Source organism: Osmerus eperlanus, chromosome 6, assembly GCF_963692335.1.
Source record: "Osmerus eperlanus chromosome 6, fOsmEpe2.1, whole genome shotgun sequence".
In the NCBI taxonomy this organism is placed as follows: domain Eukaryota; kingdom Metazoa; phylum Chordata; class Actinopteri; order Osmeriformes; family Osmeridae; genus Osmerus; species Osmerus eperlanus.
Window position 1 is genome coordinate 19592845 of NC_085023.1, and position 18606 is coordinate 19611450.

Sequence of the window (18606 nt, forward strand, 5' to 3'; positions counted from 1 at the left end):
GTGTGTGTGTGTGCGTGTCCACCCACAAAGGTGCCATTATTCCTTTTTTTATTTTGATATAGCCCTTTTTTGTAAAGTCTGCTCAATGTATGTTTATAAGCTTTTAAATGCACTGAGCCAGGCATAGATTAGAACATTTGTCATTTTATTATTGTTATTATTGGAATCCGTAATATTTCTAAGGAATATAATAATTTTAATACAGGCCTACTTAGCTACTTGTGAGTTAAACATATTCAATAACACTTTCTTCAGGTCTAAGACTTCTAATTCTCAGTCTTAAGACAGTAGCCTACAGTGTCTAAATGAAGTATTAAGTAAAATGCTGTGACTCTAGTTTGCTGACAGTCTTTATAATTTTTAACCAGTTCTTATTATTTTGTCAGTGTTACAGTTTTTGTTTGCATTCTATTGTTCTGTTTTATTAGAACTGTAATTTTCTAAAATAATAGCCTAATAAAAAAATTATTTACCAAAAAAGCAAAGGATAGGCTATTATTATTGAACCTACACATATAGCCTACTACTGATTAATTATTTAATCAATTTTTATTGACAGAGGTAGAGCTATTTCTTCCGATCTTCCGACATCCCACAGCAAGAGTTTCCAGCAAGAGTTTCCACTCTCTGAAAAATGTTACTTTATGATGTGTCTCATAAAAAGTTAGACGTAGGTGAATGTAAAAACCAGTATTTGCCATTTATCCATACAATGGCCAGCAGTTATGGCAACCAAAGATTAGAAGAACAATACATTCTTTGTGGCAACTCCTCAGATAATCCCCATAGTTACAATAATTATTGTCACGTGACTAGCAACATGTAAACATTGGAGACCAGCTAGCTATGCAGCAATCAAGATTGACTCGAAATTCGACTAGTCTACATTTAAACTCTGACCAATGGAAATTTTAATTTATCTGTTGTATAGCTAGATAATATGTCTATGAGCAATACCAAACTAAATAGAATATTGTACTTTGCGTAGGAATATTGATCGGGGGAAAAGAACAGCTCAAGAACAGGGGATCGACTACAGTATATGATGCTGAATTTGGAGTGCAAGGACAGTAACGTTAGCCACGCTAGCTAGCTCTTTTGTCAGACCAGATGGGAGCAAGCGCTTCAGTATATCTTTGTGTAAGGTTAAACTTTTTTATTTCAGAGACTATCGGTCAACATTAACACTGAGTTGCAACTACCGGACTACCTAGTTACACAGTTTAGTGGATCTAAAAGGCAGCATCTTTTGGCAAAGCTGAAAGCATCTACTGTAGTCGTTTTTCAAGTGATGCTCTCCACGTCTCCTGCCCTGAGGCTGCTGCACAAATGTATTCTAACACATAGATAAGACTGCTTAGTATATATGTTTCCTCCTAATGCAATATGAAGTTATTTGCAGAGCAGACTGTTGCTAGAGACTGAAACTTCACACTTTCTTGTAGTTTATAGGGTCTTAGTTATTTAGAGAGTTTCAGGGACACCCACACGAAACAATTCGTAACTTTCCACACTATACGCAGTGCCGTGAAAAAGATTTTCCCTAAAATGTAAAAGTCTCTAAGTCGCAAATGAGAAGTTTAAAGCTTTAGAATATTATATAGCAATAATGATGATTGCAGCTTTCACAGTGTGGGCTATATCTTCTCAAACTTTAGGCACTTACATGTTTATTCTGTTTTGTCTACAGAACGATCCAGCCACCGTGCGAATTCTGAAGCACAATGCTAAGATCAGCCCTGAGCCTGTGGTTCCAGACCAAGGACCCCACGCCGGCACTGTGTTCGGAGTTGCCCTGGAAACACTTAGGGATGAAAACCAGCTTGAATGTGGGGTTCCCCTCGTACTGCAACACATGGTTGAGTACCTGGATAGAAATGGTAAACCTCAGAGTCGACACACACACAGACACAGATGTGCTCGTAGCACAGATTCCAGATTCTCCCCTCTACTCTCTCATCCCGTCTCTCTCTCTTCCTGTCTTCCGTCTCCCGCCCTCCAGGTGTGCATCAGAGAGGGCTGTTTCGTCTGTCCGGCTCTGTGGTGAGGACCAGGCTCCTGAGGCAGAGGTGGGACAGGGGGGAGGTGGTGGACCTGGAGCAGGAGGGAGACGTGCCCACCGTGGCTTCCCTTCTCAAGCTCTTCCTCAGGGAGCTCCCAGGGGCGCTCGTACCGGAGCCCCAGCGCAAGGACCTGGTCGCCAGCCTCGCAGGTACCGAGGCCGGAGCAAGGGCAGGGGCCGGGGCCGGACCCCAGAACATGAATGACACCACGCCTAAGTCCAGAACTGTTACCTTTGTATTGGGGAGTCCAGGGCACTGGAACTCAAAGTATTGACAGAGATTCTTTGGGAAACAAACCCTACGGCGTTCTCGGCATAGCCAACGACCTAGATGTTGTTTTACTCACAGTGGCTAGCTGTTGACCTGTGGATTCTATTTTACCATGACTAATTCAGGCTGGAGATGTCTACATTTTCATGTGAACATGTTGTTTTGTTTTCTCAGAGGGGGCTGATGGAGCACAGCTAAACATGGCCCTGAGACAGAAGTTCAACAGCCTGCCTGCTGACAACCACAGCATCTTGTCCTACCTCATCCACTTCCTGTCCAGGGTGGCCTCTCACAGCCAGTCCAATCACATGCCAGTGGAGAACCTTGCCACAGTCTTTGGACCCTGTATATTCCAGTGAGTCATTGTTGCCAGTCAACCCGCTTATCTCTTAAACCAGTTTGGAGACATCCAGTAGGGCCATATCAGGCCATTAAACTAGAACAACCTATAAAGATAGAAGATTGTGCCCGTAACATGATCGTACAAAACAAGAACGGCCACACTTTCACTCTTATCGGATGATGTGTCATCATCCCTATAAAATCCCCTTGCACTTTAGCTCAGGACAACATTAGTGAGGCAGTTTCAGGGTTGTCTTTAGTGCAGTTGCAATAATGGGGGGGGGGGGGGGGGGGGGTAGGGTGGAGGGTTGGCAGTGTTTAGGAAATGGGTGTGGAGTGGTTTGACAGGGCTGGACTGCTTGGGTGTACGGAACATTGTTTCAACAGCAGCTTCCTCTTAGTTTACGCAACGCTGCTGTCAAAGTATACAAACATGACCCCCAGAGGTTCACCCACAGATAGTTGTCTCTGTCCCTGTCCTTGCTCTGCTCCAGTCCCGACTCTTATTTAAACCCAGTCAACACCCTCTCGGCTGCCCGATGCTGGAAATAAGCAAGGAATGTAATGGCCAGCAGAGTTTGTTGAGAGTTTTGTTGAGGTGTACATTTTAGTGAGTGAGAGAAAATGACAGCTGATGGAAGGCTGGAGGAGAACATGTTGTGTACAGACAGACGGTCTTAAGCCTCTGTATGACGTTGGAAATGTTTAGAGAGGAGGAGAGAGGGTGGGAGAAAGAGAGGGAAACAAAGATGTACAAAAGATTGGTGGTGAGTGAGAGACACTGAAACACAGTGAGAGAGAAAGAGAGAGGAGAGAGAAGAGAGAGAGGAGAGAGAGAGCGCAGCAGCTGCCACAAGGGCATTCCTGTCCCCCCACACTGTAAGTCCTCTCCCCCCCTCTTCTCCAAACACACTGTCACACATACCCAGCCTACATCCCCTGGTTAAAGACCCTGCCTTTTCTATACCTAACACATGCTCCCGTTAACACGAGACAGGTTTTATTTGACCTCTTCCATAACCCTCTCTCAGCCTCTTCATCCAAAGGTTCAGTACTCTATGTTCCAAGTCCGTCTTTCCACGAACACGCACGTCCGATGGGATGAGGCGTCGTGGAGAGATGCGCTCCGCTGAGCCCCCGTCTCCTACGCCTGGGAGGGCTTTCTAGTCGGACAGTCGTACGCTTGAGGCTCTGACAGTCCTCATCTGGTCCTCTGACCTCCACCACGTTCAGACTAACCACAAACAAACTATTAATATCCATATGTTTCCCCTGACCCCCTTTTCAGTGTAGCTTGCCCCCCCTTCCCGCCTTCAATCTAAAAAAAACATGAACAGATGGTATCAAAACAATTAGACTCTCTCAGGTTGACTGGTGTGTCGGAAAGGTTCTAGGCTTTTGGAGAGGTCAGGGAGGGTTAGCCAGAATTGCTGGAATGTAGGGCAGTGTTTGGTGTTGAATGGGCTGGCTACATTGTTTTGAGGAAAGATAGGTCACTAACTTGCTTGGAGATTTTGACACTATCAGTAACTTACTACACTTGTAACCTGCACTACAACCACACCTCCACTAGGGGGAACTCTATAGATACATAATAGATATTCAATAAGCACATCCAATAAAAAAAAAAAAACGAAGGTTCAAACACTGAATACAAACAGTCTCAGACTTTCTGACTTTGTCATGTGGATTCCAGAGTGACTTAGTCACAGAGCTGTTTATTCGGTAGACACTGACTAACCCTTCCTGAGTTTTGCCTCCCTCCCAGCTCTCATCATAGGGAGCGACCAGGGGGTGTTGACTGGGTCTGAACCCCCTGTGTGTGTGTCTCTGCCCTGGCCTCAGGGTCCCTGCCAGCCCCAGGATGCTGGAGGAGCAGAGTGTGTGTAACGCCTTACTGCTGCACCTGCTCCGAAACCAGGCTGTCCTCCTCCACCCTCCCCCGGAGCTTCTGCAACCGCCCCGCCCTCCCCCTGCCTGGTACCCCACCCCCTCGCCCCCTCCCCCGCCCCTCTCGGCCCTGTCTCTTCCACAGGTAAGAGACATTTTTTCCCTTATTCCCTAAGTTTAACTTTTCTTTTTTTTTCCTCAAACTTGTATTGGCAAATGAGATTCATCACGTCGTCTTACAGTTTGCAGTTGGCTGACAGAGCCTGGTACCAGATTAACACTGAGCTCTTTAAACAAAGAAGGTGGAATTCAGTTTCCTGTCGGTGTGAACTTTAAACTATCAAATCCCATTCCGAAAGCAGTTCTAGAAGCCGAGCGGTGACCTGACCGTGACCCCTCGTTGAACTCTGTTAAGCCGGCAGAACAGCAGACCGTCGACGGCTCCATGTCAGCTACTGAACCGATGAACTGGTTTTGTGTTGCCCCTTCCAGGCTCATCTCTGCCCCTCGCGCTCAGAGGACAGCGAGACTGGGCTGCAGGCCGACCACAGCCTGGACACCACAGGCACCAGCAGCACCAGTCACACGTGGACCCTCACAAACCTGCCCAGGTACAGGCCACGGGCTGAGCTTCCATACACCCCTACACAACCCTGTAGCTTAGCAGAGAAGGCTCTTTTCATATAAACATGAGGAGCAGCCTGTCCTCTCTTGACTGATGATTATCTGCAATTTACAGTCTAAAAATAGCCTTGTTGACAATAAGTAGCTGTTGTGGCAGTGGTGATGAGTTGGTGGTGAGTTCAGGGGCTGTGCTCTGCCCTGATTCACCGCTCTATCTCTGCACCTTGTGCCCTGTGTGGCTTGCAAACCTTTATGAAGTGTTGTTGATTATGTACAGAATGTGTCCTTGTACAATAGATGGAAATCTTGTGTTATCCAAGTCGATGATTGTGGAGCTTGTTTTTGCAGTGCGTGCACTAACAAAGTGTCTCTGCTATAGCAGAGGCTGTGTGTGTGTGTGTGTGTGTGTGTGTGTGTGTGTGTGTGCGTGCGTGTGTGTGTGTGTGCGTGTGTGTGTGCGTGTGTGTGTTTGTGTAAGCAAATAAAAGAAAAACATACTGTTTACGATGCAGTTAGTCTGCAGTTTGACCCTTTGTCTGTCGGAAATCTGCACATTGTATATTGACTCGCCCTTGACGTCGATTACAGGAAATACCACAGAATTTCCTGGCCAACCTTCTCCCCTTTCACAAAGCGCAGTTGTGCAAAAATGTTACACGCGAGTCAGAAATGTGCTTTCCCTCAGGGCTGAGCTGCTGACAGCGGGCCTGCTCTGAAACTGTGGCCGTGAATCAGACAGCGTGTGTGTCTGTATATAGAGTCAGGCTCCAGGCCAGTCTTTTCTACATTTACATTTACATTTTAGTCATTTAGCAGACGCTCTTATCCAGTGCGACTTACAGTAAGTACAGGGACATTCACCCCGAGGAAAGTAGGGTGAAGTGCCTTGCCCAAGGACACAACATCATTTGGCACGGCCTGAATCGAACCAACAACCTTCTGATTACTAGCCCAATTCCCTAACCGCTCAGCCATCTGACCCCCAATGCATCTAGCCATGCTGCTGTCAGAGAACCTGAAACACTCTACCTCTGTGTCATTAGAATAGCTTCTCACATCGCACTTTAATGTTGTTGAACATCAGTTTGTTCACACTCTCTTGTTACAGCAATTCATGAGTTCTTCTTCGTTTCTATGGCTCAGCAGGAGCTAAGTGTGATGGTCAGGACAGGTGACAAGCTGTTGAAACTGTCTGCCTCTTACAGGTCAGAACAGCACACATGTTGGTCTAATGACGAACAGCTCTGTTGAGCTGCCATTGCAGGCCCTCCAGTCCGGTCAGGGAATCTCTCTGTCTTCCATACACATTTTTCAACCTTTCAAAACAAAAACAAAATATGTTTTCAATCTGTTTTCACACACAACCCGACACAAAAAGTTTCTTGTGTTTTTTTAATGTTTTCTTGTTACCTTCTGCCTTGCTCCATGGTAGCTTCGTAGACTATCTTAGGTTTGTTGTGCGTGATAGCCAGGATATGAAATGAGAATGTGTATTTGCAGCGTTACTCTCCAGTGAACCGTGAGGAACATGTATCCTCCCACGTTGCTGCTGGAAAGAGCCGGAAAGTGGAACAATGACAAATTGGTCCCTAAGATAAATCAGCGTGTTGCAGCCATCTGTTCCCAAGTTACTTTTTACTCTAAAACTTGGAGGCTTCGCCCGTTAGCAAGTGCAAAATAGAAACGTCTATTTTTGTGTCTTGAATGTGATTACCAAGTACTTGGCATGCAGCGAGAGCACCTCATTACCATGTTTGCTCTTCCAGTCCGTCGGGACCGCACGTGACTGCGTGTTCACGTGAACTCAGTGATTCACGGCTGTGCACCCCAGTGTGTGTACCTGAACGTTCACTGTTGTGTGTGTGTGTGTGTGTGTGTGTGTGTGAGAGCTGAAGCCTCTAGGTTGGTTTGTACTAAAGTAAAGAGAAAGAGATGGAAAGGTCATCGCTCTCTCTCTCTCTCTCTCTCTCTCTCTCTCTCTCTCTCTCTCTCTCTCTCTCTCTCTCTCTCTCTCTCTCTCTCTCTCTCTCTCTCTCTCTCTCTCTCTCTCTCTCTCTCTCTCTCTCTCTCTCTCTCTGGGTCAGTTGTCCTACACTGTAGTCTGTATACGCTGACAAGACCAGACACTTTGTCTTCATTGTAGTCTGGTGCCTGTGTGCCCTGTGGGTACGTACACAGCAGGACACACACACACACGTTCCATCACATTCACTGACACAGGACTTGGTATATTGGGCTGGTATCTGAGATGTGCCTATGTGCCAGACTCTCCCTTGTCTCTCCATGTCAGGCACATCCTCACGCTGCTTCTTCTCTGGTGGTGAGTGCTGTTATCAAGGCTCTCTGGGGCAACACATGTCCTGGTCTGCAGCCCTCTGGTCCAGTTAGAGCTCTCAAGTGTGTGTGGTTTGGGTAACTAGACCACACCAGAACGTCACTGGTCAGCGCTGACCGCAACGCTCTCTGGCCAGTATCGCACTCGACCCCAGAATGATCCCACTCAGGGACCATGTGTCAGACCGAGAGCCAGAGACTGTCTTCACTCTCCTACTTCGTCACGTTTGGGTCTAATTATACCCAGGCTGTCTGGGCCTGTCTGGCGTCCGTGTGTGTGTGTGTGTATGTTCACTTGAGCCTCTGTATCTGTGTGTGTGTGCAGGGCTGAGATTTATGGTCAGCTAGCCATGATGTGACTACAGTCCAGATATATGTCCAGGCTCTCCTCTCTCTCTCTGTGATGTATGGAGGTCTGTCTTGCCTCCTCTCCCCCCCCTCCCCATCAATCCTTAGTGAGTCATGACTCAGATCTCTCTCATCTATGGTATCTTCAGATGTCTGCCTACGAACGCTGGGGCGCTCAGCAGAGAGTCTCTATCTGAGGACTGCGAGGGGGAAGAGCTAGGCTCTATGACATCATCGTTAGTCTTCTGACACGGTCTGACCTACTTCCACCTCAGAGCCAGCGGTCCTATTGGCCGACCCCTGAAAATGACCAATGACCGGAACACACAGTGTCGCGTCACTCGTCCTTTCTGACTGTGTGTGTGTGTGTGTGTGTGTGGGCTCATGTGGAGGGCGGATTGTTTCTGTTCTAGTGCTGTGCCTCTGGGTATCACTGGCTTCTCCCTTCCTGACCCCCCCCCCCCCCCCCCTCTTCTCTGTCTAAAACCACAAGCCCACATCAGATGCAGACTCCTCCCTGGGCCCTGAGCTGAGTGTGTGTTCTGCTCCGACATTTAGCCTTTTCACTCATTGAGCAGACGCTTTTAATCTGAAAAGAGACGTAGAAATAGTGCGTGTAGAAAGTAGAGCAGCAGTCCGGTGCCCGATGTTCTCCTGTCTGCTGTGCTTCAGTCTCCCAGAGGGCCGACAGGATGTGACAGACCTGTAAGTAAGACATGAGCGTTTCCACCTCGATCAGCTTGCTGGTAGGAATGCAGAGTTTGCCTTGAATACCTCAGAATGTACTGGATGAAAACTAATTTTAGGCTAATTTATCTTTAATTGAAATATTGTTATTAATTTGACTAATTTTACCTTTAATTTTACCTTGAATACCTCAGAATGGACTGGATGAAAACTAATTTTAAACTAATTTTAAGCTAATTTATCTTTGATTGAAATATTGTTATTAATTTGACTAATTTTAACATTAATGTCCCTTGTAGTGGATGTTGATTTGGGGCCAGTAAGTTCCCTGTCATGCTGCCTGTTGTATTTATTTTGTTCAATTCAGAGTGAATCCTGTTCTTGTTAATGATGTCACAGACGTGAACGACCTCAGGAACAGGCTTGTTATTCCAGATGCATAACTAGAACAAACAATAACCTTTTAGTGCTATTTATTTTCCTTATAATGTGTTCGTTAGCCACACCCAAACACTTATGTCAACGTTAAGTAAACATTTTAAATCCATTTAGTCTAGGATGATTTAGACTCGGGAATATATCAAAATACAGTAAAAAGAGTTTATACTCTTAAGCTAGCAATGTAAAGCATTTATTTTGGCCTCATATTTCTTTCTCTGTCTCTTCCCTCTCCTCTCTCACTCTTCAGACCCGACCTCCTGGATGTTGGCAGTGAGAGCAGTGCCCAGCGGCTGGTCTCAGACCTGCTAGAAAGAGGAAGAGATGGAGAGGCTGATTCTGTGTCTCTCTGCTCCACTGATATAGGAACAGTTTTCAAAGAGGACTGTTATCTGGTGGGTATTGCAGATGCGCTTTCTCTCTATCTCTCTCTCTCTCTCTCTCTCTCTCTCTCATCTCTCTCTCTCTCTCTCTCTCTCTCTCTCTCTCTCTCTCTCTCTCTCTCTTTAGTTTACCAGAAGCGGGTGCAATTAGCAGTGAATATTATGAAGTGAAATATGAAACTGTCAAATTGTACCTTCACATCTATAATTAGACATGACATGTAGATTCTGCTGTTTTAAACAGGGTGCAGGGTGAAAAATGTATTCAGAGTCTTTGTGGAGTGTTCTAATAGATGTGTTGTATTTTAGGTTTCTCGGGATCTGAATCAGGACCTGTGGAGGTCTGAGCAACCCAGAGGCTGGTCGGAGAGCAGCCAGGCCCAGACCCAGGCCCAGACCCAGGCCCAGAACCGAGTCCCAACCCACAGTCAGCACAGCGAGAGGTGAGGGGGTATGGTTTCTTGATCCTTCTTGCCTCCTTTCAAAAACTCCACATCAATATTAGTAGGACACAGCCAGATCTGAAGGCATCCGTCTGCCACAGGGTAGAATCAGCAGAGTGAGACCCAGCCTCAATGCAAGGCCTTCTCTCTGCTTGGTTGTGTGTTGTGGTGTGGTGTGGTGTGTTGTGGTGTGTTGTGGTGTGTTGTGGTATGTTGTGGTGTGTTGTGTGTTGTGGTGTCGTGGTGAGGATAATCCCTTCCTCGGGCTCCTGCTCTCTCTTCTAGCTGTTTCTCAGCTCAGCTCAGTAAGTAGGTTAGCAGAACACAGTACAGCCTGCTGATACAGCTCCAGTCTGACTCCAGTCTGACTCCAGTCCCAATAACTGCTGCCCTCCCTGGACAAGGCACCCCTGCCCCACGACGCACAGCAGGGTGGCACCCTGCCCCACAACGCACAGCAGGGTGCCACCCTGCCCCACGACCCACAGCAGGGTGCCACCCTGCCCCACGACCCACAGTAGGGTGGCACCCGGGCCCCATGGCAGGCCCTCGACCAGACAGCTCCATAGATGTTGTTAATGGAGATGATGGTTCCAGGGAGATATTGTAGCAGGTCTCTCTCTCGGAAAACAGGGCCATAACTGATATGGTATAGGAGATAGCAGAGCAGAGCTAGTATGAAATGTCAACATGGTTACCAGGGGTACTGGTTCTGGCTTTCTGAAGTGGTTTTAGGTGCAGTTGACATGAAAGCGTTTAACTAAAGTACATTACATTTACATTTAGTCATTTAGAAGATGCTCTTATCCAGAGCGACTTACAGTAAGTACAGGGACATTCCCCCTGAGGCAAGTAGGGTGAAGTGCCTTGCCCAAGGACACAATGTCATTTGGCACAACCGGGAATTGAACTGGCAACGTTCTGATTACTAGCCCGATTCCCTAACCGCTCAGCCACCTGACTCCTTAGTAGACCCGTAACAGGATGATACTCTGGTTGACTTTGCGTTGCTTGTTTGCAGAGTGACATGCGGACGCTTGGAGCTCACAGATGCGGAGAAGGTAAAACTAAACTATTAAAACCTCTCGGGGCGCGGGGGGGGGGGGGGGTCATGAGTGCGTCACCAGGGCGACGGCAAGACAGCGTCGAGGTACAGCTTGTAACAGCGAGAGCGACGATTAGGGCGATGAACGCGTCTGCCTGGCCGGATGCAAAATGTACTCAGAATGAACGCATCCGCGGTTGAAGTGGAGTTTAAACGGCTGGATAATTGGCTAATTAAATTCCAGTCTGCAGGCAATGATTTCAATTTAGATAGGGGTCATTCTCCTAATTAGCTCACTCTCTGTGTGTATTTCTTTTTTCATTTGAAAGTTGGCTTTTGCGAGTGTGTGTTTGTGTGCGTGTGGAGGGAGGGAGAGGGATGTGTGTGTGTGTGTGTATGGGAGAGTTATAGTGTGGGTGAGGTGACTAATCATGTTTGTCTCTGCCTAGGAGCGAGGAGGAGGAGAAGATGGCTGCAGCTTGTGTTGTGATGACGTGAGTATACTGTTGTTTTCTCTCTGTCTCTTTGTCTCTGTCTCTTGTCTTCTTCCCTTGTTGATCTCTTTCTGTGTGGTACGGAGCCAGGGCAAAGGGAGGGAGGGGAGGGGAGGGGAGGGGAGGGGAGGGGAGGGGAGGGGAGGGGAGGGGAGGGAGGGAGGGAGGGGAGGGAGGGAGGGAGGAGCAGCCCCCCTTAACACTGCACACACACAAAGCACACACACAGAGCACACACACACACAACCTCGGTCTTCTGACCACCCGCTATCCCGGCAAGACAAGCTAAGCCTCGTCGACGTTGCCACGGAAACACCTCGGCGCATGGTTTTTCCAGGCGCTTCCCAGTGCGCCGTGAATAACCCATGCGAGGGAGAGCGGAGCGTTGGACGGGGAACGCCGACCAGACAGGGAGAGCAGACTCACCGGAGCGGGGAGCGTCGGACGGGGAACGCCGACCAGACTGGGAGAGCAGACTCACCGGAGCGGGGAGCGTCGGACGGGGAACGCCGACCAGACTGGGAGAGCAGACTCACCGGAGCGGGGAGCGACTCACAGCGACACTGACTCTGCATCGAATTCAGGAATTTCCGATGGGAATGAATTGAACTTGGAAAGGCTGACGCGTCGAAATCAGACTGTGTCTGTGGAGGTAGTGAGGCGATCCAGACCTGAGGGGGGAGAGAAGCACTGAGCCAAGCCCCAGTTACAAGACTGATTTAGGGCTAACCTCACTCGCCCCTCTCTCCCTCAACGCTGTAACCACTGAGGTGTCAGAGGAACGGCCCCCCTCACCCCCAGATCAGGACCAGCTCTGAGCTCCAGGATCCTTCAGCTCCTCCTCCTCCTCGGGCCCAGCGAGGGGAGGTCTTCCTGGCCTCCTCCATCTCATCCTGAGGACATGTTCTGCTTCTGTTTCCAGAGCCCCTCCCTGAAGCAGCAGGCACTGGAAACTGAGTTGGGCCTCCCGCCCCCGGAGGACCGACCCCCCAGAGAGGACCCCGGAACACGATCCTCACCTGGCCCCTGTGTCAAAGACCCCCCAAGCCCGGCTGCTTCCTGCCTCCACGCTCCTCCTCCCCAGGACCGGATCATCACCCCTCCACACACAGGTAAGAGGACTGATATCTCCCCCTCTCCCCCAGCATCAAATCCATTCCCCCTCACTTTCCTCCATACCACCGAGCCTCGGACCCTTTCATCATAGTGCATGTCATTTTTTTGTTCTTGATACTCAGTGGTTGAATGTTGACATGCGTCTCTGCGTGGTGAAAGCTGTGTGTGCTGGCTGTGGGCAGGTGTGGCGCAGCAGTCTAGGGGATCAGAAACCAGGAGGCTGTCTGGCACAGCGCACAGCACACAGCGCACAGGACACAGCACACAGGACACAGCACACAGGACACAGCACACAGGACACAGCACACAGCGCACAGGACACAGCACATAGGACACAGCGCACAGGACACAGCACACAGGACACAGCACACAGCACACAGGACACAGGACACAGGACACAGCACACAGGACACAGCACACAGGACACAGCACACAGGACACAGCACACAGGACACAGCACACATGACACAGCACACAGGACACAGCAGCACACAGCACACAGCAACACAGGACACAGCAGCACACAGAACACAGCACACAGGACACAGCACACAGGACACAGCAGCACAGGACACAGCACACAGCGCACAGGACACAGCACACAGGACACAGCAGCACAGGACACAGCACACAGCACACAGGACACAGCAGCACACAGCACACAGAACACAGTACACAGGACAAAGCACACAGCGCACAGGACACAGCACACAGCGCACGGGACACAGCAGCACACAGCAACAGCTACCTTGTACAGCCCTGGTGCTGGTTGTTTGTTTTTGAATGGCAGGTGGTCAGCAACAACTTGTTTGTTCAGACCTCTCTGTTGTAACTGTCTCCATGCATTCTCACTGTAAATGAAAGACAATAGGAAATGTATCAAATTGATTATATCAAATGTATGACATTGTCTCTTAACACAGTATGTACCCTCTTCTCTCTCTCTACTCCAGAACCCGCCCCAGTCAAGCAGCTCTCCACTTCTACCTCCGAGGGGGGTGAAAGTCCAGACCCCCAGCCCCAGACCCAGTGTTCCCCCTGCTCCAGCCCCCTGCTCCTGCACATCGCGGAGGGAGATTGCCCCCTGCCGTCCCCTCGATGTTCCAGCCTCAGCCTGAGTCAGCGCTTCAACACAGACCCCGACAGCGCGCCCTCCCCCCCTTGCGCACAGATCAGGATGTAAGCTGTGGAGCAATGTGTGTGTGTGTGTGTGTCTGTGTGTGTGTGTGTCTGTGTGTGTGTGTGTGTGTGTGTGTCTGTGTGTCTGTGTGTGTGTGTGTGTGTGTGTGTGTGTGTGTGTGTGTGTGGGGGGGGGAGTATAAGTATAAATTATAATAGAATAAATATTAAAGTAGTATAAAAAAACATGCGTATAATTAAAAGCACAAAGTATATAAGGTGCAAATACTTATACTTTATATAAGGTTATACTTATAAGTATATACTAATACTTTATTACGTATAAGTATTTATTGAGTTAGTCAACCTGGAGTCTATTTGTGGACTCCAGGTTGGAGTCAATACTTGACTGCCTGCATCAGGACACACAGTGATGAATGTGTGTCAGATGGCTGAGCGGTTAGGGAGTCGGGCTAGTAATCAGAAGGTTGTTGGTTTGATTCCCGACCGTGCCATATGACATTGTGTCCTTGGGCAAGGCACTTCACCCTACTTGCCTCGGGGGGAATGTCTCTGTACTTACTGTAAGTCGCTCTGGATAAGAGTGTCTGCTAAATGACTAAATGTAAAAGTGTGTTGTGGTGTCCAGGGCTCGCTGCACTGTGAGGTCCCTGCCAGCGGAGGGCGCTCCCGAGGCCCTGTCAGTCACCATGCTGAACAGACACGTCCACCAGCTGAGGAGGAGGATCAGGCGCTTTGAGGAGCGCTTTGAGCAAGAGCGCCACTACAGGGTGAGAGGACAACATGGCTGCCGGCTTCTTAGGAAATGTCGAGTCATGTCGCGTTTCATCCTGCAGCACGAGAGGGATGGATGGCTGCAGTTACAGTTTAGCTTTGCCTTGTTTGTGTGATTGCTTCATGAATGCTTTGCCTGGTTTGTGTGAGTGCTTCATGAATGCTTCGCCTGGTTTGTGTGAGTGCTTCATGAATGCTTCGCCTGGTTTGTGTGAGTGCTTCATGAAGGCTTTGCCTGGTTTGTGTGAGTGCTTCATGAATGCTTCGCCTGGTTTGTGTGAGTGCTTCATGAATGCTTCGCCTGGTTTGTGTGAGTGCTTCATGAATGCTTCGCCTGGTTTGTGTGAGTGCTTCATGAATGCTTTGCCTGGTTTATGTGAGTGCTACCTCCTCGTCTACATATTTCAACTAGACCTCTGAAACGAGGTCTAGTTGGTTTGTTTTCCAATGACTTCAGGCAGGGGTTGTGTCCTGACTAAACTTTTTCACTCAAGTTAAAGAATTACGGGCTCTGACATATACTTAAGTACAAAGTATCCATTACTACCACCTGTTTTAGTGTCACACTGGTAACTGGACCTCACATCAATTGAATACATTAATACAAAAACACTACAGGCGCATTCGCCAGGAATCCTTTTTGACGCCGACAATTTGGAACATCTCCCTCATATATGGCCATGGGTGATCAGGAATGTCTCTATTCTCAGTCATGTCGACATCGCTAACTCCCTCTACAACAGTGTAATAACAACATAATATCAGTGTAACAGCAGTGTAATAACAACACAATAACAACAATGTAAAAACAGTATAATAACAACATAACAGTATAATAACAGTGTAACGTGTGTGAATATCAGGAGGAAACAGCTCTCTCTGCTGGACAACATGGGTCACTACGCCCTCAGCTCTTTAACCCCGGTCCTGTTCTCTCCTCATGACACCACAGACAGATCAACAGGAGGATGTTGCTTCTACTGGTCATGAATTACAGAAAAGTGGTGATTCTAGCTTTGTCCTTGACGTGCTGTTTCCTTGGTGAATGTGTTTGTGGCAGCCGGCTCATAACGATAAGACAGCCCACCCAGAGATGTCCCGGCTGATGAAGGAGATCACCAGGTCACGCAAGCAGCTCAAAGGTGAAAAGTTCTCCAGGTTTACAGTCTGGACTGGTCTGGACTTGTCTGATCCCCATGTTCATAAACATTCCTATGTACAGTATTGTTTGTAAGCCCCTCCCTCCATCCAGAGCTGAAGCTACGTCAGTGTGTGGAGGGGCTGAGGGATCAGGATGGAGCTCTGGGTTCCTGCAGAGCCGCCAGCGGCCAGCAGAGGGCGGTGGAGCAGCAGCACAGCAGCAACAACAGCCGGCCCTCGCTGGAGGAGACCGTCCTGACCCTGACGCGCAGGCTGAGAGAGCGGCGGGAGGAGCTCCACCTGCCGGACGAGACCAAGGTACAGGAGCTTCCTGCCCCACAAGGGGACATGGGGGGGGGGGGGGTACAGGAGCTTCCTGCCCCACAGGGGGACATGGGGGGGTACAGGAGCTTCCTGCCCCACAGGGGGACATGGGGGGGGTACAGGAGCTTCCTGCCCCACAGGGGGACATGGGGGGGGTACAGGAGCTTCCTGCCCCACAGGGGGACATGGGGGGGGTACAGGAGCTTCCTGCCCCACAGGGGGACATGGGGGGGTACAGGAGCTTCCTGCCCCACAGGGGGACATGGGGGGGGTACAGGAGCTTCCTGCCCCACAGGGGGACATGGGGGGGTACAGGAGCTTCCTGCCCCACAGGGGGACATGGGGGGGTACAGGAGCTTCCTGCCCCACAGGGGGACATGGGGGGGGTACAGGAGCTTCCTGCCCCACAGGGGGACATGGGGGGGGTACAGGAGCTTCCTGCCCCACAGGGGGACATGGGGGGGTACAGGAGCTTCCTGCCCCACAGGGGGACATGGGGGGGGTACAGGAGCTTCCTGCCCCACAGGGGGACATGGGGGGGTACAGGAGCTTCCTGCCCCACAGGGGGACATGGGGGGGTACAGGAGCTTCCTGCCCCACAGGGGGACATGGGGGGGGTACAGGAGCTTCCTGCCCCACAGGGGGACATGGGGGGGGGGGGGGTACAGGAGCTTCCTGCCCCACAGGGGGACATGGTAGTACTTGTGTGAAGGGTTCGGTGCATCTCAGGTCTTTCCTGACTACAGCTGTGTGTGCGTGTGTGTGTCATTCCAGGAGATGAACCAGGCTCAGACGGCTCTGGAGAAGATCAGCCTGCAGAAGTGCCTGTTGTACTTTGAGAGCCAGCATGGACGGCCGGTGAGGAGACCACACGTGCTGCATCTTCATCTGGGTCATACATGGTGGTTATGAACACGTAAAAAGGACCATGTGCATTGCCCCCCCACCCTGTGTGTGTGTGTGTGCATGCAGAGCTCCAGACAGGAGCGAGCCCTGATGAAGCCTCTGTACGATCGCTACCGCCTGGTCAAGCAGCTTCTGTGCACAACGCCGTTCATCACCACCATAGTGAGTGTCCCTCTCCCTCTCCTCTCACTCCCTCTCACTCTCCCTCTCTCTCCCTCTCTCTCCCTCTCCTCTCACTCTCACTCACTCTCCCTCTCCTCTCCCTCTCCCTCTCTGCTGCACTCACACGATCACTGTCACACACACACAATCTCTCTCTCACACACCTCAACCGTCAGAAGCCTTGCTTACGGGTGTGTGTGTACCCGCAGGAGGAAGAGGAGGGTTCTGATGAAGAGTGTGTGAAGGCTGGCCCCCTGCCCCTCGCCCCGGCGCCACCACGCGCGCCCTCAGACGACACTCTGCGCGTGCCGCTCCAGGATGCGACCGACACGCCCCTGGTGTCCCCTCTGGACGAGGTCAAAGGTCTTCAGGCTCCCAGCGTCACCATAGCAACTCTCCACGAGGCACCAAGGTACAGATCATCTAATCCCACCCCTCCTTCCAATTAATATGAGGTGTGGAAGTTTTAATTATTATAAATGTGAAGTTTTTAGTCAGTATCTACACACACACACACACTGCCACACAATCTCAATGAGTGTGTGTATCTCCTCTGGCCCCGCCCCTCTGCAGGGCGGAGCTTCTGGAGCAGCTGAAGGCCACGCGGGCTGAGAAGAGGAGAGTCCGCCTGCTGCTACGGGGCTTCGAGGAGACCTTATACTCCCAGACGGGCCGGTGAGAGCAACACCAAACCTCACTGCCTTTCACTTATCCTTTTGCCTTTTTTTTTTATTCATCTTTTAACAAACTTGAACATTTGGTTTTCATAGTTTCAACAATGCCATGTGAAAAACAAAAACATCCACAATAAAGGCTAACCCCCCCCCACCCCATCGTCATCAGAATGATAGACCAGCGAGATGCACACTCACTTAACGTCAACACCACATAGAAGCAGAGACCACAGCTCTGAACTGTACACATCTTTTGCTCTGTACATCGGGCTAATCCATAGTTTTTTTTTTTTTTTTTTTGTCAAAAGTAAAATACAATATGTTCTGATTACAATACACAGTGTACAAAGCTATCTGAATAAGGCAACACAGGAACTAGACCAGTAATGAGGGTGGCTGCAGCTTATGCAGTCAGAAACGCTGAAGTGTGTGTGTACATGTTGGTCTCACTAGGAGTGTCCAGAAGGAGGACCGTGGACCAATGGCAGAGGAGTACTGCCAGTACAAAACCCTCAAAGGTAAGCTCCGCCTACTGGAAGCCCTGCTCAGTAAACAGGACACGCCCAAGACCTGCTGAGTCACCGTCTCTCACTGGGACTTTTAATCTGAAAGGAGTTTTTTTTTTTTTTTTTTTTCAACACTCCAGGAGTTTTTTTTTCAGAGCGTTCATTGTTAAAAGTGAGATTTGGTGGTACTTCTCTTTTCATGCCATGCTTATTATGTCTATGCACTTTAAATGGTTTGATGTCCACAATTGGAGAGAGAGATGGCAAAATTTGATTTTTTTTTATATGTTCTTCAACAACTCTCTTGTCTTGGTGACATAATATAAAATATTGTTGTCATGAAGCTAATGTAGCAAGTGTACACGCCTTCATTCCAAGAAGAAAAAAATAACGGATATTAACAGTTGATGTTAGATACATTTTAGCGATTTAAATGCTCTATTTATGGCACATTATTGTTTGTTTGTTTTTTTTCTTCCTGCAAAAAACACTGTTTGTCGACA

General features: G+C 49.3%; 1 protein-coding gene across 1 annotated transcript; it reads left to right on the forward strand.

Annotated features, from left to right (window-relative positions):
• The first annotated feature begins 814 nt into the window (after positions 1 to 814).
• LOC134022605 (protein FAM13A-like) lies at positions 815 to 18581 on the forward strand. The gene is made up of 20 exons (XM_062464278.1): positions 815 to 1140; positions 1691 to 1880; positions 2003 to 2212; positions 2508 to 2688; positions 4521 to 4710; positions 5058 to 5176; positions 9247 to 9391; positions 9689 to 9822; positions 10844 to 10883; positions 11317 to 11361; positions 12284 to 12473; positions 13431 to 13656; positions 14246 to 14387; positions 15452 to 15533; positions 15644 to 15849; positions 16630 to 16713; positions 16828 to 16923; positions 17133 to 17335; positions 17497 to 17598; positions 18051 to 18581. The coding sequence occupies exons 1-20, from the start codon at positions 1111 to 1113 to the stop codon at positions 18172 to 18174; spliced, it is 2739 nt and encodes a 912-aa protein (XP_062320262.1). The 5' UTR covers positions 815 to 1110; the 3' UTR covers positions 18175 to 18581.
• Positions 18582 to 18606: the final 25 nt, after the last annotated feature.

Excerpts from the sequence above, each read along its gene's own strand:
- LOC134022605 (XM_062464278.1), top strand. The coding sequence starts at position 1,111 with ATGGGAGCAAGCGCTTCAGTATATCTTTGT. Across the intron at positions 1,141-1,690 it reads GCGCTTCAGTATATCTTTGT|AACGATCCAGCCACCGTGCG; the intron begins GTAAGGTTAAAC and ends TTTTGTCTACAG. Across the intron at positions 2,213-2,507 it reads CCTGGTCGCCAGCCTCGCAG|AGGGGGCTGATGGAGCACAG; the intron begins GTACCGAGGCCG and ends TTGTTTTCTCAG.